Source organism: Lagenorhynchus albirostris, chromosome 3 (genome assembly GCF_949774975.1).
Source record: "Lagenorhynchus albirostris chromosome 3, mLagAlb1.1, whole genome shotgun sequence".
In the NCBI taxonomy this organism is placed as follows: Eukaryota; Metazoa; Chordata; class Mammalia; order Artiodactyla; family Delphinidae; genus Lagenorhynchus; species Lagenorhynchus albirostris.
The window spans coordinates 130,285,554-130,311,786 of NC_083097.1; the positions used below are offsets into that span (position 1 = coordinate 130,285,554).

General features: G+C 39.4%; 2 protein-coding genes across 4 annotated transcripts in view; one reads left to right on the forward strand and one right to left on the reverse strand.

Moving 5' to 3' along the window:
• The window catches only part of CNOT8 (CCR4-NOT transcription complex subunit 8), a 74,841-nt gene extending 54,819 nt beyond the window's left edge, over nt 1–20,022 (forward strand). Inside the window, exon 9 of one of the 2 annotated variants that reach the window (XM_060144104.1) lies at nt 19,898–20,022. In XM_060144104.1, coding sequence (XP_060000087.1) covers nt 19,898–19,987 — 90 coding nt within the window. In that variant the 3' untranslated portion in view covers nt 19,988–20,022. Of the gene's footprint in view, nt 1–9,451; nt 9,841–19,897 lie in introns of those variants that run through there. The other variant, XM_060144106.1, reaches the window with a different exon arrangement.
• Nucleotides 1–26,233, reverse strand: part of GEMIN5 (gem nuclear organelle associated protein 5) — a 41,469-nt gene that overhangs the window by 1,569 nt on the left and 13,667 nt on the right. Inside the window, exons 10-27 of one of the 2 annotated variants that reach the window (XM_060144082.1) lie at nt 25,620–25,702; nt 24,096–24,232; nt 22,777–22,850; nt 21,891–22,072; nt 17,736–17,875; nt 16,566–16,737; nt 14,511–14,738; nt 13,376–13,489; nt 12,503–12,625; nt 11,634–11,729; nt 11,070–11,207; nt 9,915–10,062; nt 6,737–6,856; nt 5,999–6,209; nt 4,691–4,945; nt 3,077–3,239; nt 1,944–2,448; nt 484–580 (exon numbers count right to left, since the gene is read on the reverse strand). In XM_060144082.1, the coding sequence (XP_060000065.1) occupies nt 484–580; nt 1,944–2,448; nt 3,077–3,239; nt 4,691–4,945; nt 5,999–6,209; nt 6,737–6,856; nt 9,915–10,062; nt 11,070–11,207; nt 11,634–11,729; nt 12,503–12,625; nt 13,376–13,489; nt 14,511–14,738; nt 16,566–16,737; nt 17,736–17,875; nt 21,891–22,072; nt 22,777–22,850; nt 24,096–24,232; nt 25,620–25,702 (2,986 nt within the window). Of the gene's footprint in view, nt 1–483; nt 581–1,943; nt 2,449–3,076; nt 3,240–4,690; nt 4,946–5,998; nt 6,210–6,736; nt 6,857–9,914; nt 10,063–11,069; nt 11,208–11,633; nt 11,733–12,502; nt 12,626–13,375; nt 13,490–14,510; nt 14,739–16,565; nt 16,738–17,735; nt 17,876–21,890; nt 22,073–22,776; nt 22,851–24,095; nt 24,233–25,619; nt 25,703–26,233 lie in introns of both variants that reach the window. The other variant, XM_060144081.1, reaches the window with a different exon arrangement.

Here is a 26,233-nt window from a genome sequence, read left to right on the forward strand (position 1 = left end):
CTCAAGTCTTATCTCATGACACTTCTCTGGCACGGTTGAGCCATTTCTCTCCTAAGACTTCATCAGTTACTCTAAGGAGAGATGATACTCAAAACTGAGATGTCCCTCTCAAATGATACAATCTTTTTCTAGAGCCCTACTCAAATGAATTTAAAACATGATGCTTCTGTTACTACTAGGGCCACATCCAAATATACCTATCCATTTGTAAGCAACCAAATACATGGTACCAACTGTAATTTTACTTTACCTCGTCATTAGAAAATTTGTTACATTTCTTTGAAGGCTAAGGTATAAAATTGCTTGTGGTGTCAATAATTCTACTCCCACAAAACATTTTAGCTCACCAAAGGCAACTGGATCTTCAATTTTTAAGCACATACAAATGTGTACAGATTTCAGATGACATTAAAGAATTTGGTGTAGTCAATTGATAATATAAAAAGTAATGTTTTACCAAATGAACTGCTATATAAATCTTACCTTAATACTCTCGGGAAACTTAGCTATTCTCTCATTGGCCTCTGTAATCCTTTTGGTTAATTCAGGCAAAGAAACTGGTTCATTTTTTTCTTCTTTACTAGTGATAATAATAATAAAAAAAGTACAAATTATACGTCTTGCCCCTAACTTTTAAGTCTATTGTCCTGTAAATAAAATTACTTTGTCACCTGGGTCTTTATCTCTTATCTTTAAATACAAAGGCTAAGAGAAGGGCATTTAATGTGATGTGATATAAAATTTTCAAAATGCAGTCTTGTTCCTCACCACTTTCCAAATCCCCACTTCTTAGACATAGAGCTCCAATGAAAACTAAGGACCTTTAGGGGATTCAGTCCGCAGCCAAATGCAAAGGGCTTGGACTTCTCTGGGGAATGGGTTAGACAGAGCCTGGGTTCCTACCCTCGGGGTGTGTGGATGCACATTTTTCTGGGAAGAGTGTCTTAAGCTTCTCAAAGGGGCCCTCTGATCCAAAGGTTAAGAGCCGCTGGGTTAGAGAACTTTTTTGTGGTTTTCTTGTTACTAAAACCAAACATAAAGCGCTGCCTAGAGTGTGGTAGCTCACTAGAGAAGTAACTCAAAACTCTGACTCAGGATTTCACTTGTAGTATTTTTAGAGCAACAAATGTAACTTTAATTTTTAAAAGTTTAGTAATAATAGCTGTAAGTTTATTGACTGTGCTAGTTACTATATTTTAGGCCCTGTGCTGCGGGGGGACATAATCAAGGTAAAAGGCACTCGGCATAACAACTAATCAGTAACTGTTAATCAGTGCAAATGCCCATAGCCAAGTGCCCTGTGATAATGCAAAAGGGCTCTAAAGTGATTAATAATCATCTATATCTACCTGGCCCTTATTTTCAATGGAAATGATTAGGATGCTGCAGCAATCTGATCATTTGGGATTTTTTACAGTTTAGTGTGTAATTCTGTACACTACCCTTTTTGTGTATTTTTTGGGATACTGCTTTCACTGACGAGGGTGCGGGTTCAATCCCTGGTTGGGGAACTGAGATCCCATAAGCCGCATGGTATGGTGAAAAAAAAAGAAAAAAAAAAAGAAAATCAATGGTTTTCATTAATGATGCAATGCAACTCCCTATTTTACATGATTGATGATTTAGGAATCTATTGCACAAAAGTAGGATTTTATTGTACTGTTGTTATTAACAATATTTGTGATTCTGTTTAATTCTCAAAACAAGCAAGGATGGAGTTGGTACTCCATTTATGGATGAGGGAACTAAAGCTCAGAGACATTAAAGACTCCTGCCTGAGGTCACTGAACAGGGCCAGGATTGCAACCCCACATCTGACTTCAAAGCCTGTGCCTTAATGACTGCATTGTGGTGCTTCCAAGTGACCTGATCAATCTCATCAAGTACTATGTGAGAATCCAGCAGGGTATTTTAGTTCCATGTTGTATTGAATCAGTACTTACCACTGGTTCTGGGGACTAGAGAGGGACTGTTCTGCTTCCTGTTCAGGTTCATTCTTATCAGGGCCATTTGCTGTGGATTTACAAAGCTGACTCTTCTGGTGTAGGCGGATCATTTCTGCCAAAGTCTCTTGGACTTCAGCAATGGTTCTCTGTGCATTTTGGAGACCAGCGTGCTCTTCTGAAAAGAGCTCCTTACAAGCGTTCAGCATTTGCTCACCTTCTTCTGTGAGTCTCACGTCTAGTTCTAGAGTCCTGCTTGGCTCTGGCTGGGAAGCTTTGGGGTCAGTTTCTTCAGGGCTGACATTGTCAAGCTGTTGGCTCTGCTCAACAGAGGTTGTCCTTCTGTGAGCAGCCCTTACCCAGACGCTGGATTCGGGGCAAGGCCCGGAGAGAGACCACCAGAATTCATACAGACGTCCATAAATAAAAAAGGCCTCCAAACTTTTGAAAGCTGGTGTGGTGGGGGACTGATGGTCACCCAGTTTGTCTCTTAGGTGGTCACAGCCTAGGAGAGAAGAAGAGGATTTAGGGTTGTTCATTTCTTTATCTGTCAGAAATCTGGCTTCCTGCCCACATGTTGTTTCCTGTCACCCAAGAGGCATATCAGATCCCAAGAAACAGAGCAGCAGTGATCCATGGGACCACATGCTTTCCACCAGAAGCCAACCAGAGCTAAACATTTCTTGGCCTAAGGCAGTGTCCTCATCGCTACAGGCCATTTAAAGCATGATAGAAAAAGTATTTCATCTGTCCCACTGAAGGCTCTGGGGGTAAGATCCCACTGTGTCTCTGAAAAACCACAGTGTTTTAGGTTAGTGACTAATTGTGCAGCTCAAGGAATGTCTTCTCCATTTTTAATAACTTGTGAGCACACTGCTATTTCTCTAGAGCTGTGTGTAGGAAAGTATATAGGAGGCAGTGAGGTAGGTAGGTAGGACCAGGTAAAGGAAAACAGCTTAGTCATTCTGGCTACCTCTTAAGGAGGTTGGGTAAGAGAATTCAAACTTCCTACTATATGACACACTGGCCCATGTCTGTCTTTCAATAACCTAGGTACTCCTGGTGCCACAACACTGGCGGTGGTTATATCATCCTTTAGTGGGTGTGCTCCAGCAGAGCTGGGGGTCTTTTACCCTCTGGAAGAAAGGCTGAGTGCACTTCCTGCATGATGGTGAAGTTTCCTGAGTTGTAGCTCCGGATCACAGCCCGAAGCAGTCCTTCCACAGCTGCGTCCCAGGAGGCCACCTGCTGGCTTAGCACTGCCAAGGTCAGGTCATGGCAAATGTGAAGCAGGAGCTGGAGAGAGGAGCCAGAGACTCAGTTAAACATCCTCTCACATCAGGCACTGGGAATGACACCAGAAATGTTCCTATTAACTGCATTTGGGAAGTACACACAGTCCACAATTAAGAAAGGTCCTCCCTATCTCCACCACCCATTTTTGCTTCCTCACTGGAAACTTTCATATTTAGTTGTACAGCAACATACACTGTCTGGTGTTAAAGTCTGTTCATGCTAAGAAAATGCCTTGACATTTGCTAAATGCAAATTAAAACAAAAAATTAAAATTAAAACAAAATTTAAAAAATTAAACAAAAATTAAAACAAAAAGTGAGTTTCTTGAACTAAAAGCTGTAATTAAAAAAAATCTGGAGTGTAATGAAGATTTATCAATTTTAAGTGTGCAATATGATGAGTTTTGACAAATACATATATGTGTGTGTGTATATATATATGTATACAGGTATATATACACACACATACATATGGTATAACTACCACCAAAATCAAGACATAGAACATTTTCATTGTAAGATACTCCTTTGTGCCCCTTTGCATTCACCTCCCCTCTCCCCATCCCTTGGCAACCAGTGATCTAGTTTTTGCCAGTATAATTTTGGCTTTTCTATAATTCATATGAATGGAACAGTAGAGTATGTAGTCTTTTGTGACTTGATTCTTTGACTTACCATAATGCTTTCAAGATTCACTGATACTCTTTTTGCATTAGTAATTTGTTCCTTTTTATTGTTGCATAGTATAGTTTTCCACTATATGGATATACTGCAGTTTGTATACCCATTCACCAGCTGATGGACATTTGTGTTGTTTCTATTTGGCTATTATGAACTAAGCTGCTATGAACATTTCTGTACAAGACTCTGTAGACACCTGGGTTCACTTCTTTTAGTGAAATATCTAAGCAATGGGGTTGCTGGGTGTCTTCGTGCACAGGTATGTTTAAGATCTTATAAACAATGATCACATAAGGAAGCCACAAAATAACACATGTGGTCTGATGCAGGGGCTGAAATTTTTGTGAGCTAGGGCAGGGAAATGGCACTGGGGAAGGGAACATGAGGGACTTCAACTTGATTCTTCTACCAAAAGCAAAGGAGTATACAAAACCAAACCAAAAGACTCCATGAAGCAAAAATGACAAAACGTGAACATCTGTTAATTAATTCTAATTGATGGGTACCTATTATTATATTAGTTTCTGTGCTTTTCTTTGTTTTTAGACTTTTTTCTTTTTCTTTTAGAAGGGAATTCGGATCGAAGACTAACTTTAAAGATAAAGGGCTCTAATTCATCTGAAGGGATCTTTCCAGGTTTCCTGGGCCTGGCTTAATCTTTTCTGAAGTACAAACTGGCATTCTACATGTTTCCTTATTATACTAGACATGGATTAGAGAAGTCTCAGACTACTGAGTGATTAATATCAAAAGCTCATGCAGAAGGGGTACCTGTTTGGAGGGAGTGTTACTTGTAGCAGATGGGTACTTGATATCTTGCAGCTGCTGAAATGCTGCCTGGGACTGCTCTGGGGAGTTGAGGCTGAAGGCGCTTTTCCATACTGCCGTCACCCTCTCCACAAAGGGCCTCTCGCTGCCTGCGGGCCACGCATTGTAAGAAGAGGAGGAGCTTTTGCCCTCTGAAAGCTGCTTTTCCTCCAGGTGCCTGGACAGTAGCTCAAGAAGGCAAAACACCAATCTCTGACCCTGGAACCCAATAACAAAGGAGAGGAGCTGTTATGCAGGGAAGTGCTCCATTATCTAGAGCTCTCCCCAGTCTCTCAGATTCTCCCCCTTTGCATTTGCAGCAGCCTTCCCCTCTGTGCTGCCAGCCCAGTGAGTCTTGTGGGAGGGAAAAAGAGGTGATCTAACAGTTTTTCCAAATGCCTTTTGGGGGATTCCTACCCACAGCTCCTGGGGCTCAAGCAACCATATTTATTACTTTTTTTTTTTAGCAACCATATTTGTAATACGACACCCCAGCTATAGCCCTACTCACTGAAATTTAAGCCACATGCAGGCCAGCCACTTAAGACTTGTGGCCCAGTTTGAGAAAAGATGGGCTGGACTCATCTAGTTCTTTTCTCTGCCCAAACTTCAGATTAAAGCGTACAGAAGTTAAAGCATCATAGGCAGAAGGTGCTGGACCAGACAAGCTGTGTAGATCTGAGAGCTGGGGGAGTGGTTAGGGGCTGTATCCAAGTAGGTTTAACAGAGGGAATCAGCTGGAAGAGAAGAGAGCACAGAGAAAAGGTCTAAAAAAAATCCTTACTTCTGCTGGGTTTTCAGTTGCCATGAGATTCCTTGTATATCCCTATAATATTTTCTCACTTAAGCTTGGGAAGGTCTCTGTTTCATATAGGCAGAATTACAGCTAACAGCTGAAGAGGGCTGCTACAGGTAGAGCAACGTGATTTCTGTTAAAGCCAATCCATTTTCTTCAAAGCAGACCCTCTTCCTCTTCATTTTTGTGCTGATGACATCAATGAAGAAACACAGGGGCTGAACTGACTGAAGGCTATTCGACTGCTAAGCAGTGGGAATTACTGTCAGTAACCACATTATCTTTTACTCTGAATGGGGCAACTGATAAGCCACAGTACTTAAATGGGATAGTATGGCCAGGGCTTGCTGGACACTTCTAAGGATACTTACCAAATTGGTACAGCTTGTGCAACTGGGTAATTCACTTGGAATTTGACTAGAAAAGGGTTTGGGGCTCATCCCTCTTAAAAGCAGGAGAGGCAGTAACAGACTGACCTTTAGACTTTCGTGGAGCTGCAGGGCTTCCTGGGCTCCCACCCAGTTCCTGGCCAGAAGCAGTTCTTGGGCACATCTGAGAGCCAGGGTAGCAGACAACTCATTCTCTCCTACGATGGAAGCCAACTCTGCAGCCGTTCTAAGTGATGTCACATCCCCCTTTTTGGCCAAAACTTTGGCTGCATCATAAGCTGAAGTGGCTCCTAAATAGCTAAAATACAAAAGAAAAGTCAAGCAGAGTGTCATAAACAGATCGCCTACACCTGCTCCCCAGAGGGTTGAATCATCTCTTTCTGTCCACTTTGCCTTGCGTGCCTTCCTGTGGTCCCAGGTGTGTCATTACCTGTGGCTGTCCCTGTGAAGGCTGAGGCCAGTGCAGCAGAAGCTGAAGAGGCAGCATTATACAGGTTAAGGAAATAAAGGAACTTCAGCAGTTGCTGAGTTGAACCCAAGCAAAGGAGGCATTCCCTCCCATTTCCCATATTTACTGATACAAGACATCCCTAAAGAAAGGAGTGATTTCCAAGTCCACGACTTGGATTTCTTGAAGTTATGGTGACTTACATAAATACCAAGTAGGTAGATCCTGATGAATCTTATGAAGCTGCTTTAATACATATACGCTTTTTAATTTGCTAGTTATTTCACCCCCACCTCTAAACTTCTTTCTTCCATCCTTGTCCAGCTCTTTCAAAGCTCTTCTTTGTTTGGGTGCACTCCTGTTTCCCTCAGACTTACCATTTGGCTGCTAAGGCATAATGGCCGTCTTTTTCTAGGATGGCTCCCCAGCTGAGGTACAGGTCTTTCAGGATCGGGTCCTCTGGGCGCAGCCGGGCCTTGGCAATTGCAATAGCCTCCCTAGAGGCAAGAATAGGTAATTAGCCAATCTGAAAGAGGCCCTAGGAGGGGCTGCAAGGTAGGATAAGCCGTTCCCTTTGTGTTGTCTGTCTTGTTCCAACTTCCCATAAAAAAACTGTATCCCTGCATTACAGGGCAAGTTAGAACTGCGTGCTGTGCTCAATTCTTCACCTATGTCAGCAGTTCTTAAAGTGTGGTTTGTGGATTCCCGGAGTTCCAAAGGCTCTTTTAGGGGGCTCATGAGGTCAAGACTATTTTCACAATAATGTCAAGAGGTTATTTGCCTTTTCTCAGTGTGTTGACATTTGTACTGATTATGCGAAAGCAATGGGGGGTAAACTGCTGGCATCTGGAGCAGGAATCCAGTTAGTGGCCCTTGTCGATAAGAAAAAAGGTAAATTTCCTTGAAAAGGAGAAATGATTAATTTCAGTAAATCTTGCACATCCTGTTAATATTCTATGTGACAAAATGGGGAGAACATTTTGTATTCTTTGCTGAATTCCAAAGTACAATGGTTCTATGAAAAACCTGTATGAATGAATTGCAAGCTGAACTAGTTGCTTTTTTTTAGATGGAATCTCATTACTTCTTGAAAGAATGACTAACAAACAAACAAACTATAGTTATTTAGTGTTGAGTATTTGGCAGATGTTTTCTCAAAAATGAACAAAGCAAGCCTGTCATTTCATGGAAAACGACCAACAGTACTGTTGCCAATGATAAAATTTGAGCTTTCAGGTGAAAATTAGAGTTTTAGGAAACTTGTGCCTGCCACTGTGAGCTTGACGGCTTCCCCAAAGTTAAAGACTTTTCTGATGAAGTAAGCAATGTGATTTTTTTTTGATATTTTATAGTGAGATATGTTAACATTTGGAGGATCTGTGTTAACTGACTGAACTACTATTTTCCAAATGACATACAACTTCTGAGTTGCAGCCAACATAAAGTTGTAGCTGGAATAGAAGTGTTTTAGACTAAGGTGATTTAGACACAGCAATATTTAAGAAGTACATAATTTGAGACCTCTACTTCCAGCCATGATGGAGTGACAACTAGGACCAGACGTATCCTCCTGTTGCAAAATTAAAACATTGGAGAAAATAGGCATGAAGCAACTGTTTTCAGCCACTGGACACCAGGCAGCACAGGACTGTCATCCCGGAGAGAACGAAACAAATGTGAGCCCAATCATGGCCCTGGCTTTCTGCCTAAAACCATTTTCCCAGAAGGAATCCCAGCAGAGCTTCAGCAGTCAGGGCTGAGGGGAGACGAAGCCATTGGAATTTGTGGGGCAGGACAGTAGGAAGGAAGAAGCTGTCCAGAGAAAGAGCTCCACAACAGTGCTTAGGGATCCTGTTGAGTCTCTGGTTTAAACACAAAGCTCTGCATATGTAGCAAAGTCCTTAAGGCTGTACAAAGAATAATCAGGGAACGATAAGCTGAATAATTCCCAGGGCTCACTCAGGTTGTGGAGACATAAAAGTTTTGACCACCCAGACATTTGAGTTCTGATTTGTTGACTTACACAAGGCATTCGGTAAAGACACCAGAAGGCAGGAGGGCAAACTAATTCTGGAGTATGGATTTCTCTGAACCTGCCCTAAGAAAGCTTAAAACAGCCAGGAAAAGATCAAGTTGATCTGCAGGTAACTTTACGGCTTGCCAAAACAGAGTCCGGCATTCTCTAAAGGAAGACAACACACCAAAATAGGATTAAAAGAAAGTCTCACCAAAGCCATCATATGAAATGGCTGAAAATCAGTGGTGGAGAAAGTCCTAAAAACAGTCAGAGAAAAAAGACATAATTCCTGTGTAACAAAGATAAGAATAAATGCAGTAGTCAAGTCAACAATGCAAGCCAAGAAAAAATGGAATGATATCTATGAAGCACAAAATGACAGAACCTTCCAATCTAGAAGTCTACACCCACTGAAAGATCCTTTAAAATAGAGGCAAAATTAAAGACTTTTATAGACAAACAAAAGTTGATGGACTATGTCACCAGTGGGACCACACTACAAAAAAAAATGTTGAAGTTCTTCACGGGAAAGAAGGAATTGACAGCAGTTGGAAACTTGGATCTACATAAGAGAATGGAAAGTGCTGGAAATAAATATACGGGCAAATATAAGAAAATGTTTAAAAACTTAAAGAAAGGTAATTGTTTAAAGCAAGAATTCTAATATTGTAATGTGGGGTTATAACATGTATATAGTATGTGAAATATATGACAGCAATAGTGGAAGGGACAGGAAGAAAGAAAGAAGTATGATGTATGCAAGAAGTGGTACAATATTATCTGAAGGTAAACTGATAAGTTAAAAATGCTCATCATAAACCCTAAAGTAACCATTAAAAAAAATAAAGGATTATAGCTGACATGCCAGTACTGGAGATAAAAAAATATTTAACTAATCTGAAAGAAAGCAGGAAAAGAAGAAATGAAATAGCAACATGGTAGATTTAAGTCAGTCGCACTAATATTTACATTAAAACACTCCAATTAAAAGGCAGAGACTATCAGACTGGATAAAAAACAAGACCCAACTGTATGCTGTCTACAAGAAATATTTTGTTGCTTTTGTTTTCTGTAGTTAAATATGTACTGTAGTGGAAGAATAATAACTTGAACAGAAAGGATTCATACCAGCCTCAGAAGAGTGGTTACTCCTAGAGAAGGGATGAGGACAGAATCGGGGAAAGGCAGTTCAACTAAGTCTGGAATGTTATACTTCTCACTTCACAGGTGGGGCTTAAAAAAGTTCCTCTCTTAGTAATTCATTAAGCTGTTCATTTGTGTCATGCTCTTTTCCTTATTTGTATTAACAATAAAGAAATTAAAAAAAAATATCAGTAGCAAATATTGCTGAAAGTTAACATTTGTTAAGTACAGGTGGTGGGTGCACTGATGTTTAAGCTAGCGAACATACATTTGTGTACATTTGAGATGTTTAATTACAATAAAGGTCTTATGGTGGTTATAATGAAACAGAACTGTTACGTAGATTAATTTCACATTACATCCAACTGCTGGTTCAACTGTTAGGTCATACAGACCTGTAGAAATGGTTTGACTTGAGCAGCTCCACAGCTTCATACACTTTGTGGATAGAAAGTAGGTGAGAGGCAGCCTTGACATACTGGTCCTGAAAACACAGTTGTTTGGCAAAAGCTTCCACGGCCCATACCCACACGTGGTAACCGGCTTCAAACAAACAAACAAACAAAAAACAGCAGATTTAAGGGAAAAAAGCACGTACATTTGGGTTGAAAATGCTTGTTAGTCACTGCATTAAGCAGAACATTTAGATAGTAATTCAGTTGCTGTTTCATCTGATCATGTTTCATCTACCTCTCCCCATCCCTACATTTTGAAATGTAAATTGTTTCTCTGATTATGTAATACATAAAAAATAGTACAGAATTCAAATGTACATGAGTATGGAAGTCAGACAGTGCTTACCCTTGTTGGGGTGCATGTAGACTGCCTGAAAGGGAGCATGAGAGAAGCTTCTAGGGTGCTGGTAATGTTATGTTTCTTGATATGGGTGCTAGTTACAAGGGTGTATTCAGTTAGTGAAATTCAAGTACACTCATGACCTGTGTACTTCCATCTCTCTCTCTGGCATACTTCAATAAAAAGCTAAAAAATGAGGCATGGCATAAAAAATTTCCTTGTTATCCTGGCATCCTACTACCCAAACTTGTCCAAATTCCTTTCCCTGGAGACAACCGTTATTATTAGTTTCTTTTGAAACCTTTGGCAATAATCTATGAATATATAACCACACATGTGTAAGTATCAAGGACAGAGTATTAAATATTCTGTTGTGTATCTATACCTTGATTCTTTTCACTTACTAAATTTTGGAGCTCCGCTCTGTATCAGAATGTACAGAGCTGCCTCATTTTTGGGGTACCTATAAGAGTTTCTACTGTATAGATATACAAGATTTAACCAGTCTTATACTGATGGACATAGAGGTTCTTGCGATCTTTTGCTATTACAAACACCACTGCAATCATAGTCCATATATAGCTGCCATTTTGCATGTGTAGGTGCAGTTAAATTCCTACAGTTAGAACTGCTGGGTCAAAGGGATGTGGATTTTAAATTTAATTATTAGACATGGCCAAATTGTCCTTCAAGACAAGTCTATCTTTAGTGGATGTATCCTAGAGATGCTAGGGCTTTTGTTGAAAAGAACATACCGACTGGTGCCATAGCCACAAGATTGTCTGTCAGCTCCCCTCTTTCTGCTGCAGTCTGCAGAACACCTTTTAGGTCTCCTTTCCAAAGCATGAGCTGGTGAAATAATTCAGGGTGGCCATTTTCCAAGTGACCTTTTCCTGTTTGGAGGAGAAATATTTGGAAGATGTTTTAGAAACATCTGTCTGCACTGTCTTCTAGAAAAAGAAAGGCAGGATGAACGACAGGAATAAATTCCTAGAATATGTAGTCACTGGCTGATGGGTAAGTCACTTCCCAGAGTGTTCATAATGGGGACTGAAGCCCACTCAGTCACTTGTCCACCCACCCACCCACTTTCACTTGTAGTCAGACACTCAGAATGAACACTGTATGTTTAGGGTCCTGTGACAGATGCGAGTGAGGGGTGCTTATGAACATGTAAATAAGGGAACTCAAAACCTAGTTAGCTGACATGTAAAACTAACCATTACCACACCACAGGATGGCAGCCGTAAAAGAGGTATGTGTAAAGCGTTAGGGAAGCGTAAAGATGGACAGGATTGTGTTGATTGGACTAGTCTCACCTTCAACCTCAATCATTCTGTACAGGGTAGCCCTGTCTGTGAAAAGCCCCAGGTGAAGTCTTTCCTCAAGATCAGCAGACACATCCTCCTTTGGCTCTGCTAATTCAGAAAGACAAAAATTCAGATGAAGTCATTTAATAGGTTACTGTTTTCTGTCTAGTTACTTCCAAATGTATGTAATACCCACTTCAGATGCTGAGAAAAAGCGTCCTGTGCCCCTGTCTACCCTAACAGAGACCCCTGCTGGTTACAAAGTTGGCAAAATATGAAAATACTTTGTTAGGTTTGTTAGTTAGGTTTGTTAGGCTCAGGTTTTATACTGTTTGAATTTCATTTTATCATGTGCATCCCTTTTCAACACATAAAATTCAAAATTAAAAAGAAAAAAGTTGCTCAAATGTTAAAATAACACACATGAGGTGAGGGCTTTGAAAAACTGAAACCAAAAAAACCTATAGACAAAAACTTCCATCAAAAAATTTTAAAGGAACTGCCGTATTAAGGGTTATTTCCAATGAGCAAATGATTTTTTTTTCTACATGTACATGCTGTTTACTGGGGAAAAACAGTTGATGGAATTGATTCACGCTGAGATATTTAAGCCATCATACCAATTCCAGCACCCATATGGCTGGCAACAACTTGATTTATAATAGAAAAGCAGAGCATTATGTCTCCAAGGCACTGGAGAGTGCTGACAGCAGTCAGAGTGTGGACAGAACCTGGCAGCAGGGTGTGGGGGAGGGATGATGCAGAAATACAACAATTTTGGACATTTGTTGGCTCATTCGTATAACATATAAACAAGCACTTCTTATGTGTCAGTTCCCAGAAGACTACAGATGGGCCAAGGAAGTGTATTTCTGTACCTCTGGAGTGTTTTGCAGTGGCTAATACCAAACAGTCCTGATGAAGCTCCTCTTTGGATCTGTGGTCCAGACTTGTACTCAGTGGAAGCATGGAACGAGCTTTTCGCTTCTTGATTAAGGCTTCTGAAATGTAATAAAAGTACAGACTGTCTGAAGAAGAGTTGATCAAAAACACAAAACTGAATGCATGCCCATTGTATACGTAACCTACTGGAGGGATACTGCTAGGCAGAGAAAGTTCCCACTCTTACAAGGAAGCTTTCAAATTAAATTAGCTGGGGGCAATGTTCACAACACACACAAACGTGTCCCTGTGAAAACTTGTGAAGCAACATCAACAACTGCAAAATGACAGTTCCTCAAGTACTAAAAAAATGACCCCAAATCGAAACAATCAAAACACTTACAAATATTTAAAATCTAAAACAAAACGAAAAACTGAAAACTTTTGAGTTTTCAGTTGCATGCAATTTTTGAGGATACTTTAACAAAATATTTTATTTATTGTAATAGCCAAATAAATAAATTTGTTTTTTATTCTTTTGTTAAAAAATTTTTGGCTGCGTTGGGTCTTCATTGCTGCACACAGGCTTTCTCTAGTTGTGGTGAGAGGGGGCTACTCTTTGTTGTTGTGTGTGGGCTTCTCATTGCGGCAGCTTCTCTTGTTGCAGAGCACGGGCTCTAGGAGCGCAGGCTTCAGTAGTTACAGCATGCGGGCTCAGTAGTTGTGGTGCACGGACTTAGTTGCTCCACAGCATATGGGATCTTCCTGGACCAGGGATTGAACCCGTGTCCCCTGCATTGGCAGGAGGATTCTTAACCACTGCACCACTAGGGAAGTCCCCCCAAATATTTTAATTATTAAATACCAACCTGACTTTTCTTTAGGTGCCTCCTTTTTCAGTAAAGTGACTTTGTTATTAATGGTGACTTTTGACTTTTCAAAGCCTAAGGATGCTGGAGTGCAGATAACTGGTTCTTTAGAGACTACATCATGGGGAAAAAGAAAAAAAATGTGGATAAGAACAATGTAGAATCTAGTTCTTTTTAAAGATTAAGAGTATACCAGTCTTAATGGTGTGATTTTATCTATTACCCCAAATATAAGATGAAATATTTCAGATAGGAAGCATGGGTAGTCTCCCTTTCCCCATCTCACAAACTGCCTTCCAAGAATCTGTAGGTTTATTGCTTAGAACTCTTGACTAATTGATCTAAGGAAAAGTTATAAAGGTTCTAGCCTCCACAGCTTTATACCATAGGTCTAGGAGTTCCCAAACTTGGCTTGGGTGACAAAGTACTAATTGCATATTTAATTCCACAAACAAGGAACAACTTTACCAATAGAAATTTAAAGTGTATGGGATACAGAGTCACAATCCTGAGTGTACACACCATGAACTCAAAAAAACCCACAAAAAACAAAAGACCCAAACTAAGTTGTTGATCTACAGGGGTAAAAGAACATTTTATGATAAAGAAGTATTCTGATGAATCTAAAAAATAAATCCATTAAACTTTTTAGATCTTTATTTACCCAAACTGTGGGTCCCAGTGGCCATCCCTTGGGATGGAGAGGGTCAGGGAGCACTCTGTACCATATATTTTGGCCATTTTAAATTCTGTCACATCAAAATATTCTGCTGTAGAATTAAACATGAGTCAGTCCTATTTATATTGTTTGCCTGCAAGTTCCCAGAGTGGTGATAGTTTCTAGGTCAGATATTTGTAAGGGACAATGGTTTCTTTCAGTAAACATGGCTGATGACATCATATTGTTACAACTTTCCCCATGTAAGTTTCTATGTATACATTGCCCTAGTTTCACTTTGTCCCACAGTCTTACCCTGCTCAAGTTGATAAGACGTTTTCTCTATAGAACTTCACTATTTCCATCCCAGTCACCCAGTAGACCCCCTTAATACGTCAAAGGTAGACCTGGCTTAGTTTCCTGGTCATGACTACTAAGTCCTAGAGAGTTAGTGAAACACAGGATTTGGCCACATACCTGCCGAGGTGACACCACAGGGTAGCTCTGGCTCCCGGGCTTCCTCCTCAGTCTCCTGGTCTGACACTCCATTCTCAACAGGGCCCGAGCTCTCCTTTACACTCTCTTCTTCATTCCCGTCACACAATTCCTGCTTTACAGGCACTCTCAAGATGGGCTTTTTCTTCTTTTTGGGCTTTGGCTTAGGTTGAGAGAGCCTTTTTTTCTCTAATTCAATATTTTTCTTGCCTATAGAAATCACAGTTCAGAAAAGGATAGATTAAAGTATATATTCTTGGTTAAAAGCACTCTAGGAGATAATCTCCAAAACCTTATTACTCTTGTTTTTGATAACATTCTTGCCCTTTCCCTTCCTTCCCAATGAATTCTTAGTTATATTATCAAAATGTTAACCAAACCAAACCCTTCTGGGATTTCATTAAATCATAAACACAATGCCCCATTTACCCCTGAGTACTTGAGTGTGTATCCTACAAACAATGATATTCTCCTACATCATCAGAGCACAACCATTAAAATCAGGAAATTAACGATGATACATTACTCCTGTCTACTCCCACCTCACTTAAGTTCTGCCAGTTGTACCAAGAATGTCCTTTATAGCAAAAAGAATCAATCCAGGACTACATGTTGCACTGGCTTGTTATGTCTCTACTTTCTTTCAGCCTGAACAGGCTCAGATTTTATTTTGACTTTCATGACTGGAAACTCATGAAGATTACAGGATAGTTATTTTGTCAGATTTCCTTCAAATTGGGTCTGCCTTATGTTTTTCACGATTAGATTTAGGTTATGCATTTCATTGCCCCAGGCAATCACTGATTTGCTGTCACTGTAGTTCAGTTTTGTCTGTTTTAGAAATTCATATGATTTATAACTACATTTCTTTTTTAAAAAAATTCATTTTATTTATTTATTTTTGGCTGCATTGGGTCTTTGTTGCTGTGCATGGGCTTTCTCTAGTTGCGGCGAGCAGGGGCTACTCTTTGTTGCGGTGCACGGGCTCTTCATTGCAGTGGCTTCTCTTGTTGCGGAGCATGGGCTCTAGGTGCACGGGGTTCAGTAGTTGTGGCATGTGGGCTCAGAAGTTGTGGCTCACGGGCTCTAGAGCACAGGCTCAATAGTTGTGGCATATGGGCTTAGTTGCTCCACAGCATGTGGGATCTTCCCGGACCAGGGCTCAAACCCGTGGCCCCTGCATTGGCAGGTGGATTCTTAACCACTGCGCCACCAGGGAAGCCCTATAACTACATTTCATACTCTGTATTAGCTATACAGTATTTAGTCTTTGTGCCCGGCTTCTTTTGCTAGGCATAATCCTTTTTGAGACTCATCCATTTTGTTGTGTTTAAAAGTAGTTACTTTTTATTGCTGAGTAGAATTCCACTACAGGATATAGCCTAGTTTATTTACCAGCTGATGTACATTTGGGTGGTTGTTTCCGGTTTGTGGCAATTATAGATAAAGCTATAAGCATTCTTTTATAGGTCTTTATATGGATGTATCATTTCATTTCTTCGGGTATATTTCTAGTTGTTTATATACTCTGTCTAGTTTTCTAGCTATTTCCGGTGAGTGGGCAAATCTGGTACCAGTTATTCTTTTATAGCCAGAAATGAAATTCTGTTAATTATTTCAAGTTCAGATTGTCCCAGATTTGGGTAGCCAGCCCCTTCAAGCTGGCTTCTTTGTCCTTTTGATGATCTCTATTCTTTGAGCACTTCCTTCCTTTGTGGCATATGATGTTGCAGGCTCATCTTGTATTTTTCCTGTCCTAACCTGGAATTAGCCATTTCTCCAGAAGCCCTGGTCGGTCCCTTTAATGGAGAATGATATTTAGAAAACAAGATCTGGGTGCTAGGTATACTTGTTACTATTTGGGTGTTGTCCTCAGGCCCCTCATGGCTGCTATCCTTGCTTGGGCTTCCAACCCTACCATCCTGTTGCTGCCGCCCTGCACGAATGTCTTCCTTGCTTGACTCCAGTCAACTCACTTACTGAGGAAAGGAGAAAGGGAATTAGGCAAGCCTTTATGGGCTCCAGGGTTTGACTGACCTTGAGGAGGTCGGGAATGTTCTTGCATGGAAGTGAGCCATTTGTACACACAGAAGTCATCTGCCCCTGAGTAGATGCAGTCTGGATCCAACGGGGACCATGCGATGCAAAGCAGTCGACCTCGATGTCCTCGGAAATTGCATAGAGGCTCTTCCTGGAGAGTATCCCACACCTAAAACCAAAAGTCACACAAGAGAATAATTTCTCGTTATTCTATTGTTTTTTTGGGGGGTATACATTTTAGAAAAAATCTTAAAAATCTGTGTACTCTTATTTCCTCTTGTGATTTGTACTTTTAGGAGTTCAGTTTCAGAAAGTGCTATTTCCTGTGGGAGATTTTTGTATTCTGGGATATAGAGGCATTCCCATGTGGATGATTTTGAGTAAGCTTTAATGGTGCCCTATGGATTTCACTGTCCTCAACCGGTATCATATGTTATTTTTGGGCTGGGGATTCAGATACCATGAAGAGAATTCTAATTCAGAGCCCACACCTGCACATGTGATGGATGCTTAGGGTTCTAACTGCTCACAGGTGATTCTTCTGTCTGTGGGCAAATGATCAATTTCCTTGCTGTTTCTTGAATTACTCCAGTCTGCGCTGCACAAAGGGTAGCCCATCATGGCTCTCAGCTCTGTGCAGATAGCTCATTTACCACTCAATACTGAGACAGACATCCATCACAGATGATAGATCCTAAGGTCTCTTCTGGTTCTGATATCCGAAACTCACCCCATACCTCTGGTTTGGCATCTCATCTTTATTTTTGAGAACTTGGAGGTCTGAGTTACCAATTTATTATTAGAAATATTTTTTCATTACTTATAGTCACCATTCTGTGATAGAACAGAACGGGAGGAGTACTTTTCACATCAACTCTAGTCCATTAAACTGACAGTAGGTCAGAATGAAATCTTTAAAAACACCAGAATTTAGCTAGTTCCTATTAATATTTTCCCTTTCATCTAAGTAAAATACACCCCAAACTTAGCCTGCCAAGGGCCCAGATATATTTAATAAACTAAAATGCCCTCTAGAGCTCAGAAAAATCCCTTTCTATAGAAGATAATGGTGAGGGAAGGAGTCTGTACAAAACTGGGGGGAAGGAGGAAAGAGTTTGAGTTAGAGTACACAGTGAAGAACCCACTGAATCAAGGACGCAATAGTACCTGAGCTGTACCATCATAGGAAGCAGATATCAGCCTTCCGTCATGATGTGGGCTCCATGCCAGACTGGTAATCTTGGCTGTGTGCCCTGAGAGGGTCCGGTAGGGCTCTGTAATGGTCACTGGAGATTCAGGATTGCTCTCTATAAGACAAGGGGATGACGTCATTTCTACCAGCAACAACAACAGAAAGACATAAAGGAGGGTATTAACATGGCAAGAGTCAAGATTTTGCCACGTGCTTTCTGTGTGATTTTCAATATTGTTTCTACGTGGGTAGTGTTGTTTAGTAGTTAAGTGCGTAGGCATATCCACAGTGCCTGGCATATGGGCTTACTGCAAGAAGTACTAGCTATCATTCTTTCTTTCTAAAAGCCATCAAAATGAAAATAATACATTTTGGATGTGATACCAAGAACATATCATGTATATGGCACTCTAGCTAAAAATGTGTGACCTGAATCTAGTCATGAGAAAATAGGAGACCAAACTAAATTGAGGGGACATCTACAAAATAACAGGCTGGCATTCTTCAAAAAAATCAACATGAGGGACTTCCCTGGTGGTCCCGTGGTTAAGACTCCACACTTCCAATGCAGGGGGCATGGGTTCGATCCCTGGTTGGGGAACAAGGATCTTACAGGCCGCGTGGTGCGGCAAAAAAAAAAAGGCTGACAGACTGTTCTAGATATAAAGGACAATATTGGATCAACTGACAACACTAGAATAAGCATGGCAGATCAAACTATTGTATTAAATTAACTGAAGTTTATAATGGAATTATGGTTATGTAAGGGAATAGCCTTATTCTTACAAAATACACAAATATTAAGGGATATGGGGCATGACACATGCAACACAGTTTGGAAAAATACATACATACATACACACACACACAGAACAAATCAAATATGACAAAATATAAGTTGTTGAATCTGTGAGAGGGTATATGGGAGTCCTTTGTACTATTCTTGCAACTTTCCTCTAAGTCTCAATTATTTAAATATAAGAAGGTAAAAATAAAATGAAATGGATTCTGGCCATTTTTTTCCTTTTTCTATTATTCAGTAGATATGAAGTAAAAAAACAAACTAGGGTGACAGTATTACAGTAGAAAAAGATCTGCACTGCTCTTAAGTATTAAGTTAATGCTCTTCAATAAGTGATGCTGAGAAAACTGGACAGCTACCTGTAAAAGAATGAAATTACAACATTTTCTCATACCGTATACAAAAATAAACTCAAAATGGATTAAAGACCTAAATGTAAGACCTGAAATCTTAGAACTCCTAGAAGAGAACTCTTCGACATAAATCATAGCAGTATTGTTTTTGGCTCAGTCTCCTAAGGCAAAAGGAACAAAAGCAAAAATAAATAAATGGAACCTAATTAAACTTAAAAGCTTTTGCACAGCAAAGGAAACCATGGACAAAACGAAAAGACAACCTACTGAATGGGAGAAAATATTTGCAAATGACTGATAAGGGATTATTTCCAAAATACCTAAACAGCTCATAGATCTCAGTGTCAAAAAAACAAACCACCCAATTAAAAAATGGGCAGAACACCTGAATAGACATTTTTCCAAAGAAGATATGGCCAACAGGCACATGGAAAGATGCTCAGCATCGCTAATCATCAGAGAAATGCAAATCAAAACCACAATCACATCATTTCAAACCTGTCAGAATGGCTATCATCAAAAAGAACACAAATAGGGACTTTCCTGGTGGCACAGTGGTTAAGAATCCGCCTGCCAATGCAGGGGACACGGGTTCGAGCCCTGCTCCGGGAAGATTCCCACATGCTGCAGAGTGACTAAGGCTGTGTGCCACAACTACTGAGCCTGTGCTCTAGAGCCTGTGAGCCACAACTACTGAGCCCGTGTGCCACAACTACTGAAGCACACGCGCCTAGAGCCTGTGCTCTGCAACAGAGAAGCCACTGCAATAAGAAGCCCATGCACCGCAACGAAGAGTAGCCCCTACTTGCTGCAACTAGAGAAAGCCCGTGTGCAGCAACGAAGACCCAATGCAGCCAAAGAAAAAAAAACAAAAAACACAAAACAAAACACAAACACAACTAACAAATGTTGGTGAGAATGTGGAGAAAAGAGAACTCTGGTACATTATTATTATTTCTCTCTCTTTTTTTTTTTCCTCTAGTACATTATTGGTGGGAATGTAACTGGTGCAGCCACTATGGAAAACAGTATGGAGGTGCCTCAGAACCCTAAAAATAGAAGTACTATATGACCCAGCAATTCCACTCCTGGGCATATATCCAAAAAAAAATGAAAACACTAATTCTAAAAGATACATGTACTCCAATGTTCATAGCAACATTATTTACAACTGCCAAAATATGGAAGCAGCCTAAATGTCCATCAACAGATGAATGGATAAAGATGTGGTATATATGTACAATGGAATATTACTCAGTCATAAGGAACAAGGAAGTTCTGCTGTTTGCAACAAAAAAGGCCTAGAGGGTATTATGCTAAGTGAAATAAGTCAGACTGAGAAAGACAAATACTGTATGTTTTCACTTATATGTGGAATCTAAAAAATAAAATGAATAAATGTAACAAAATAGAAACAGACTCGTAGATACAGAGAGCAAACTAGTGGTTATCAGTGGGGAGAGGGCAGAGGGGAGGGGCAAGATGGGAGTGTGGGATTAAGAGGTACAAAACTGTATATAAAATAAATAAGCAATAAGGATATATTGTATAGCACAGGGAAAGATAGCCATTATTTTATAATAACTTTATTATTTATTTATTATTATTATTATTTTTTGCGCTACGTGGGCCTCTCACTGCTGTGGCCTCTCCCGTTGCGGAGCACAGGCTCCGGACGCGCAGGCTCAGCGGCCATGGCTCACGGGCCCAGCCGCTCCGCAGCATGTGGGATCTTCCTGGACCGGGGCACGAACCTGCGTCCCCTGCATCGGCAGGCGGACTCTCAACCACTGCGCCACCAGGGAAGCCCATATAATAACTTTAAATGGATATAATCTATAAAAATACTGAATCGCTATGTTGTCTACCTAAAACTAATACGATATTGTAAATCAACTATACTTCAGTTTAAAAAAATTAAGTTTATGTCCTTTGCCAAAGTAGATATTTAATTTGGAATTAGGACTAGGATAAGCTTTCTAACATATCATGCTTATTAGTTACAAACTGTCTGCTATTTATTAGTAGCAAAATCTGTGTACACTATTAGTTTTCCTATATTCCTTTTAACCTGAGAGAGTCACTGCTAGAATAAAAATTGTTTTGTTATTACAAATAAAGATTCTCAGGAAATCACTGGAAATTAGTTCTAGAGAAATTTAAAATGTCAACTTGAAATTTTCACTATGGTTGACAGCACATACTCTCCAGCACTTTGGAAACAGATTAGTGTCACATTATAATTTCTTCATATTAGAAAAAAAAGTAACTACATCTCCTTCACATTAAAAGAACAGGCGCCTCTGACCACTTATTATGGTTCTTCTGGGTGCTGAAGAAATTCAGAGAAGTTTAAGATTCATTAAGGAATACATCATATGAAAATATGAAAAAGATCAACGTGCCAGGCAGGGACTAGTAGTTACTAGAACACATGCAGACTCTGCAATTAGACAATTTGGGTTTGAATCTAGGCTATCATATACTAGCTGTGGGACTTATGGAGGTGAGCTAACCTCTCTGAGCCTCAATTTAATCAGGAAAATGAAGATAACAAAACCTACCTCCCAGGACTGTGAGAATTAGATGCAGTCACACATGGAAACACTGAGGGAAGGGGATATAAACTGGCAAAATCTTTTTGGAGAGTGACAGTTTCACACAAGATGAAAAGTCATATCCCTACCCCTGGCCTGGAATAACTATAGCAATAACTATACTTTAGAAAATCTGGAGAAAACATGCAGCAAACTAATAACACTGGTTTTTACTGAGGGATGGGATTAGGGAATTTTGTCATGTTTGAAACTTTTGTTGTATTTAAAATAAGGTGAATATACTACTTTTGAAAGCAGAAAAATTATAAAAGTAGTATTTACTTTAATACCAAAAAGAAAGGAAAAAGGCACAGAAATTGGAACAAGAAGTAGCGGAACACATATACCACCCCCAATATGGAAAGAAACCAAAGTTACCTATGACAGTCTGCAGGTTGTGCACATAAATGACTGCATTGTTGGACCCAGAGGCCATCAGATAGCTCAGCTCTGGCCGGCTGCCATACTCATGATGCCAGCTAATAGTATTCACAAGCTTGTGATGCTGCTGGATGGTGCAGATCAGTTTCAAGTTAGGAACCTTGAATATTTCTATTGATCTGGAATAAGAAACACACCAAGACAAGAAAGATGGATGCCCTAATTACAGTCCAATGCAAACAGGTATCTCCCTCATCCCATCAGTCAAAGAAAGGTGAAATGGAATAGGATAACCCTATATAAACTTCAGAGGTTACTCTCTCACAAAGAACCAGACACAAAAAGTAGTCTTTCAAACAGTTTTCACAAATCTCAACAATCTCTGGAAAGTTGTGTTTATCAGGCTCTTATAATAAATGGTGCAAGGGAGAAGCTAAAAGAAGAATTAATAAACAAATGGCTGAAATAGGACTATGTTACTATGATCAACATTGGAAAGGGGGAAAAAAAAACCCCAAAAAAACAAAAACAAAAGAAAAAGATGTTGGAAAGGGAATGGTGAGGCCTAAAAAGCATTTCTGCCTAGGTTTACTATAAAAAAAATGAAGGGAGATTTAGGCAGTTTAATTCTGGAGATGAGGATTCTGTGAAGCACACAACAGCCAAAACACAGAGTAGTGTTGAGTACTCTTTGGGCTGAAAATATTTAACTTATTTTGCAGTTCTCAAAGATGCAGAGAGCTGAGTCATTTAAGGATATCAAGGATAAGTCAGAACATCAAATACAACTAGGTTTTCCCAACTAACATTACAGATGGCATTAGCTTGTGATCAAATATATGCGCAATTACAAAGTTTTTTTTATAAAGAAATAAACACATACCCATCTTCATTGCCAAGAGCCATGATTTTGCCATCTGCTTTCCAGCTGATCTCTGTGTGTACAGGCAATTTGTACTAGAAAGCAAAACAAACCAATCTTGACTGAAAACATTGTTCTTCTTACAAATCAGTGATGACAGTGTGGGGAAAAAAAAGAAAATCCCTAGTTTAAAAATGTTCTAATTGTACAACAGCCATTCTTATAAATAATCTACATAATTCGCCAAAGAGGTACTAAGAGCAAGTGTTTGAAATACAATTTCCTAAATGGTATAAAAAAGAGAGGCCAGTAAATACTACATGTCTGCAGTGTCTAACCTTGTGAAATGAACTTAATTAAAATGATTTTTATCCCACAATAAGACATGAAACATATCCATTGGCTTTGATAACATGGGGGTCGTCACCTTTTTAATAGAAGTCATACACACTACGCTTTTTTCTTCCTATCTCTTCTGTTTCTTTTCCAGAGTCTTTTTTTTTTCCTAACTTTTTTTTGGTGTTTCCCAAAGCTGCCTGGGCCGCCTTGTTTTCTTACTTGTCTCTTTAGATCGCCTCATACATACCTGCAGCTTCTTTAGCTACCATTCATGTGAAGAGACTCCAAATTTCTATTTCCAGCCCAAACTCCTTATATGAGCCTCTGATCCATACATTTAACTGTCACAAAACTAAAAGTTTGTTAAGAATAGGAATTCTGTCTCTTTTATTCATTGTTGAATGTTAATGTTCAGATGACATTTAAGACATGAAGGAATACAGTCAACAAAAATAATTCAATTTATGATTAAATGTTATTTTTATGCTAGCCATACAAAATAATGAGCAACAGTAAAACATGCTCATTTGAAAGAGTAAGGAAATCTCAACATTTATGGTTTCATTTAAAAAGACAGTTCTGGCATACAGATACACTGATAGGATGGTAAAGAAAATGTGGCTAAATGTGGAAATCTCAAGGATATAAGGAAATTATTTGTATTATTTTTGCAACTTTTGTATAAATCTGTAATTATTTCACTAAAAAAATTAAAAACAAAATGACAATTCTGTCTTGAGCAAAATACCTTATATCTGCACTTGAATACCATATTAAAAAATTATTTTTACGAACACCTCACTCTGGAGAAAGTGGCTGGCGTGAAAAGGCTGCTTTATATTCAAGATCAGAAAGTTTATAATAAATCACCATTGCAATTGAGAGATGCTTGAAATCTGCCTGAGCATAATAGATACCTCTTATAATGGCATTTATCATGCACGATGAGAAGCCAAGAAGATGGAGAGATCATGAGAAGACTTTAGACCACAAGAACTCACTTTGATTGAATTGGTGTCCCTGATGAGTTTGTTGATGTCAAAGGCCTCTCCACTAAGCTTCCAGGGGTTGTGTTGTAAGACAATCCCTTCCCCTCCACAGCTGTATAAAGTGAGGGAAGGTCTGTCCCCTTCTCCTCCTATATGAGATAAGGAAAGAAAGCGTATCCGTTTTGTACTTCACCAGCTTAACTATTTGTTGCTATAGTATGACCATATCATACTATGAGATTTTTTTTTTTTTCTATGAGATGTTTTAAAAGAATTACATTAATTTATTGGAATAAAGTCACTGTTCTTTGCATCTGAACACAGTTGTTGGGGGCAGAAATAAACGGTATATTAATTCTACATTAATATTTATAATACAACATATTTGCTTTAAACATTCTTCTGCCACTCAAAATAGTAGGGGTGCCAAAGCTGGGATCAGAAAACATGTTTTCAAAGTTTTGGGGAATTTACCTTCTCTTACCGACAAGTACTCTTTGGGCATTTAAATATATGGAGCTGCAGGACTTGCTATGACTAACTGTAAGAAGCTGTCCTCAAAGCAATGATTTCTTTGGTGTTACAGCAATCATCCTGTTGATTTTTAAGAAGCAAACAGTGGTTCTGGTGGGTTTCTGTAAGGGCAAGTTTTATTTTCACCACTGCTAGAACTATGCTTGGCACAAGTCAAGGATCAACATTTGTTGAATGAATGAATGAATGAACTACCACTGCAATGCTGCTTGAGTTCTGATGATTTACACTGTAAACGTTTACATTATTATGGAAATTTACAGATGTTCCATTATATATGGTGAAGAAAAGATTACCAAAGACTTTTGCTGAACACATTCATTTTTAAAATTCTGCAAGACCTACCACTGTAGGCATACGAAAGAGAAATATAAGGCTGAGGGGTTAGAAAAGGAAAAGGGTCAGAATACATCAAAGGCAACAAGAGATCATTTGAGAAATTCTAAGTTTGCTTTAACTGTAGGTGAAAACAGATGATCATTAACATTACAATTCTTTTTTAAAATTTATTTTTTTAATAAATTGCTTATCTTTATTTATTTATTTTTTTGGCCACACTGCATGGTCTGTGGTATCTTAGTTCTCAGACCAGGGATTTAACCTGGGCCTTTGGCAGTAAGAGCACAGAGTCCTAACCACTGGACTGCCAGGGAATTCCCAACATTATCATTCTGATAAAATTAAAAGGTGATAGCAAATTTTAGTGAAAATCATTAGACTAGGTATCAGGACCAAGCATGAGATAACTATATTCACAATGAAAAAATTCAGCTCAAAGAGATCAAATATGCTTTAGTTTGGAGTTTGGAGAGGCTTGTTCTGGGTGAATGCTTTCTAATTTATCACCTGTTACAACTGCCCTCATGGACCCCTGGGGACAGCAGCTTGCTTAAGTAACCACTGCATTAGAATATTTATGACTCTTTCCAGGTTGCACATCCTAGGATTAAGTTGAAAGAAAGAGAATACTCTCACGTTTGTTACAGAATGACTCACACTTACCGGGTGCCATGGAGGGTACCGGTGGCCCCCAGGCTAATGAGTATACAGTCTTCTTGTGATATGTGCTAGAAATCTGTGGAGGCCTGGGGGGAAGGGGGATTACAAACAGAAAGACTTAAAACAAAGAGATATAGTGGAAAACAGACCATCTTTTTCAAAAAGTTACCTGTTATATAAACTTAGTTGCTGATATTAAAGAAAAATAATTTAACAGTACCCTTCTCCAAATAACTGACTGTAAACAAGCAAACACTTAAATAATATACCATGTAATGATAGCTACTAACAAAATAATTAAGTCCCGAACATACTTCACCCAGTAAAAGAATGCTATTAACCTCCCCAACTGGCCAGCTTGGGATCAATCTCCCCATCTCTGTCAAATATTCTAATATTACTGTAGTTATATACCAGTGTAAAGGCTATCACAACTAGAGAAAAACAGGACAAGACAGAAAATGCAAACTGTTAAGCCCAGAACTAAGGTTACTGCAAGTCATTTTTGGCTTACCCTGTCGTTAACATCACATTCTTTTTTTTTTTTTTTTTTTTTTTTTGCGGTACGCGGGCCTCTCACTGTTGTGGCCTCTCCCATTGTGGAGCACAGGCTCCGG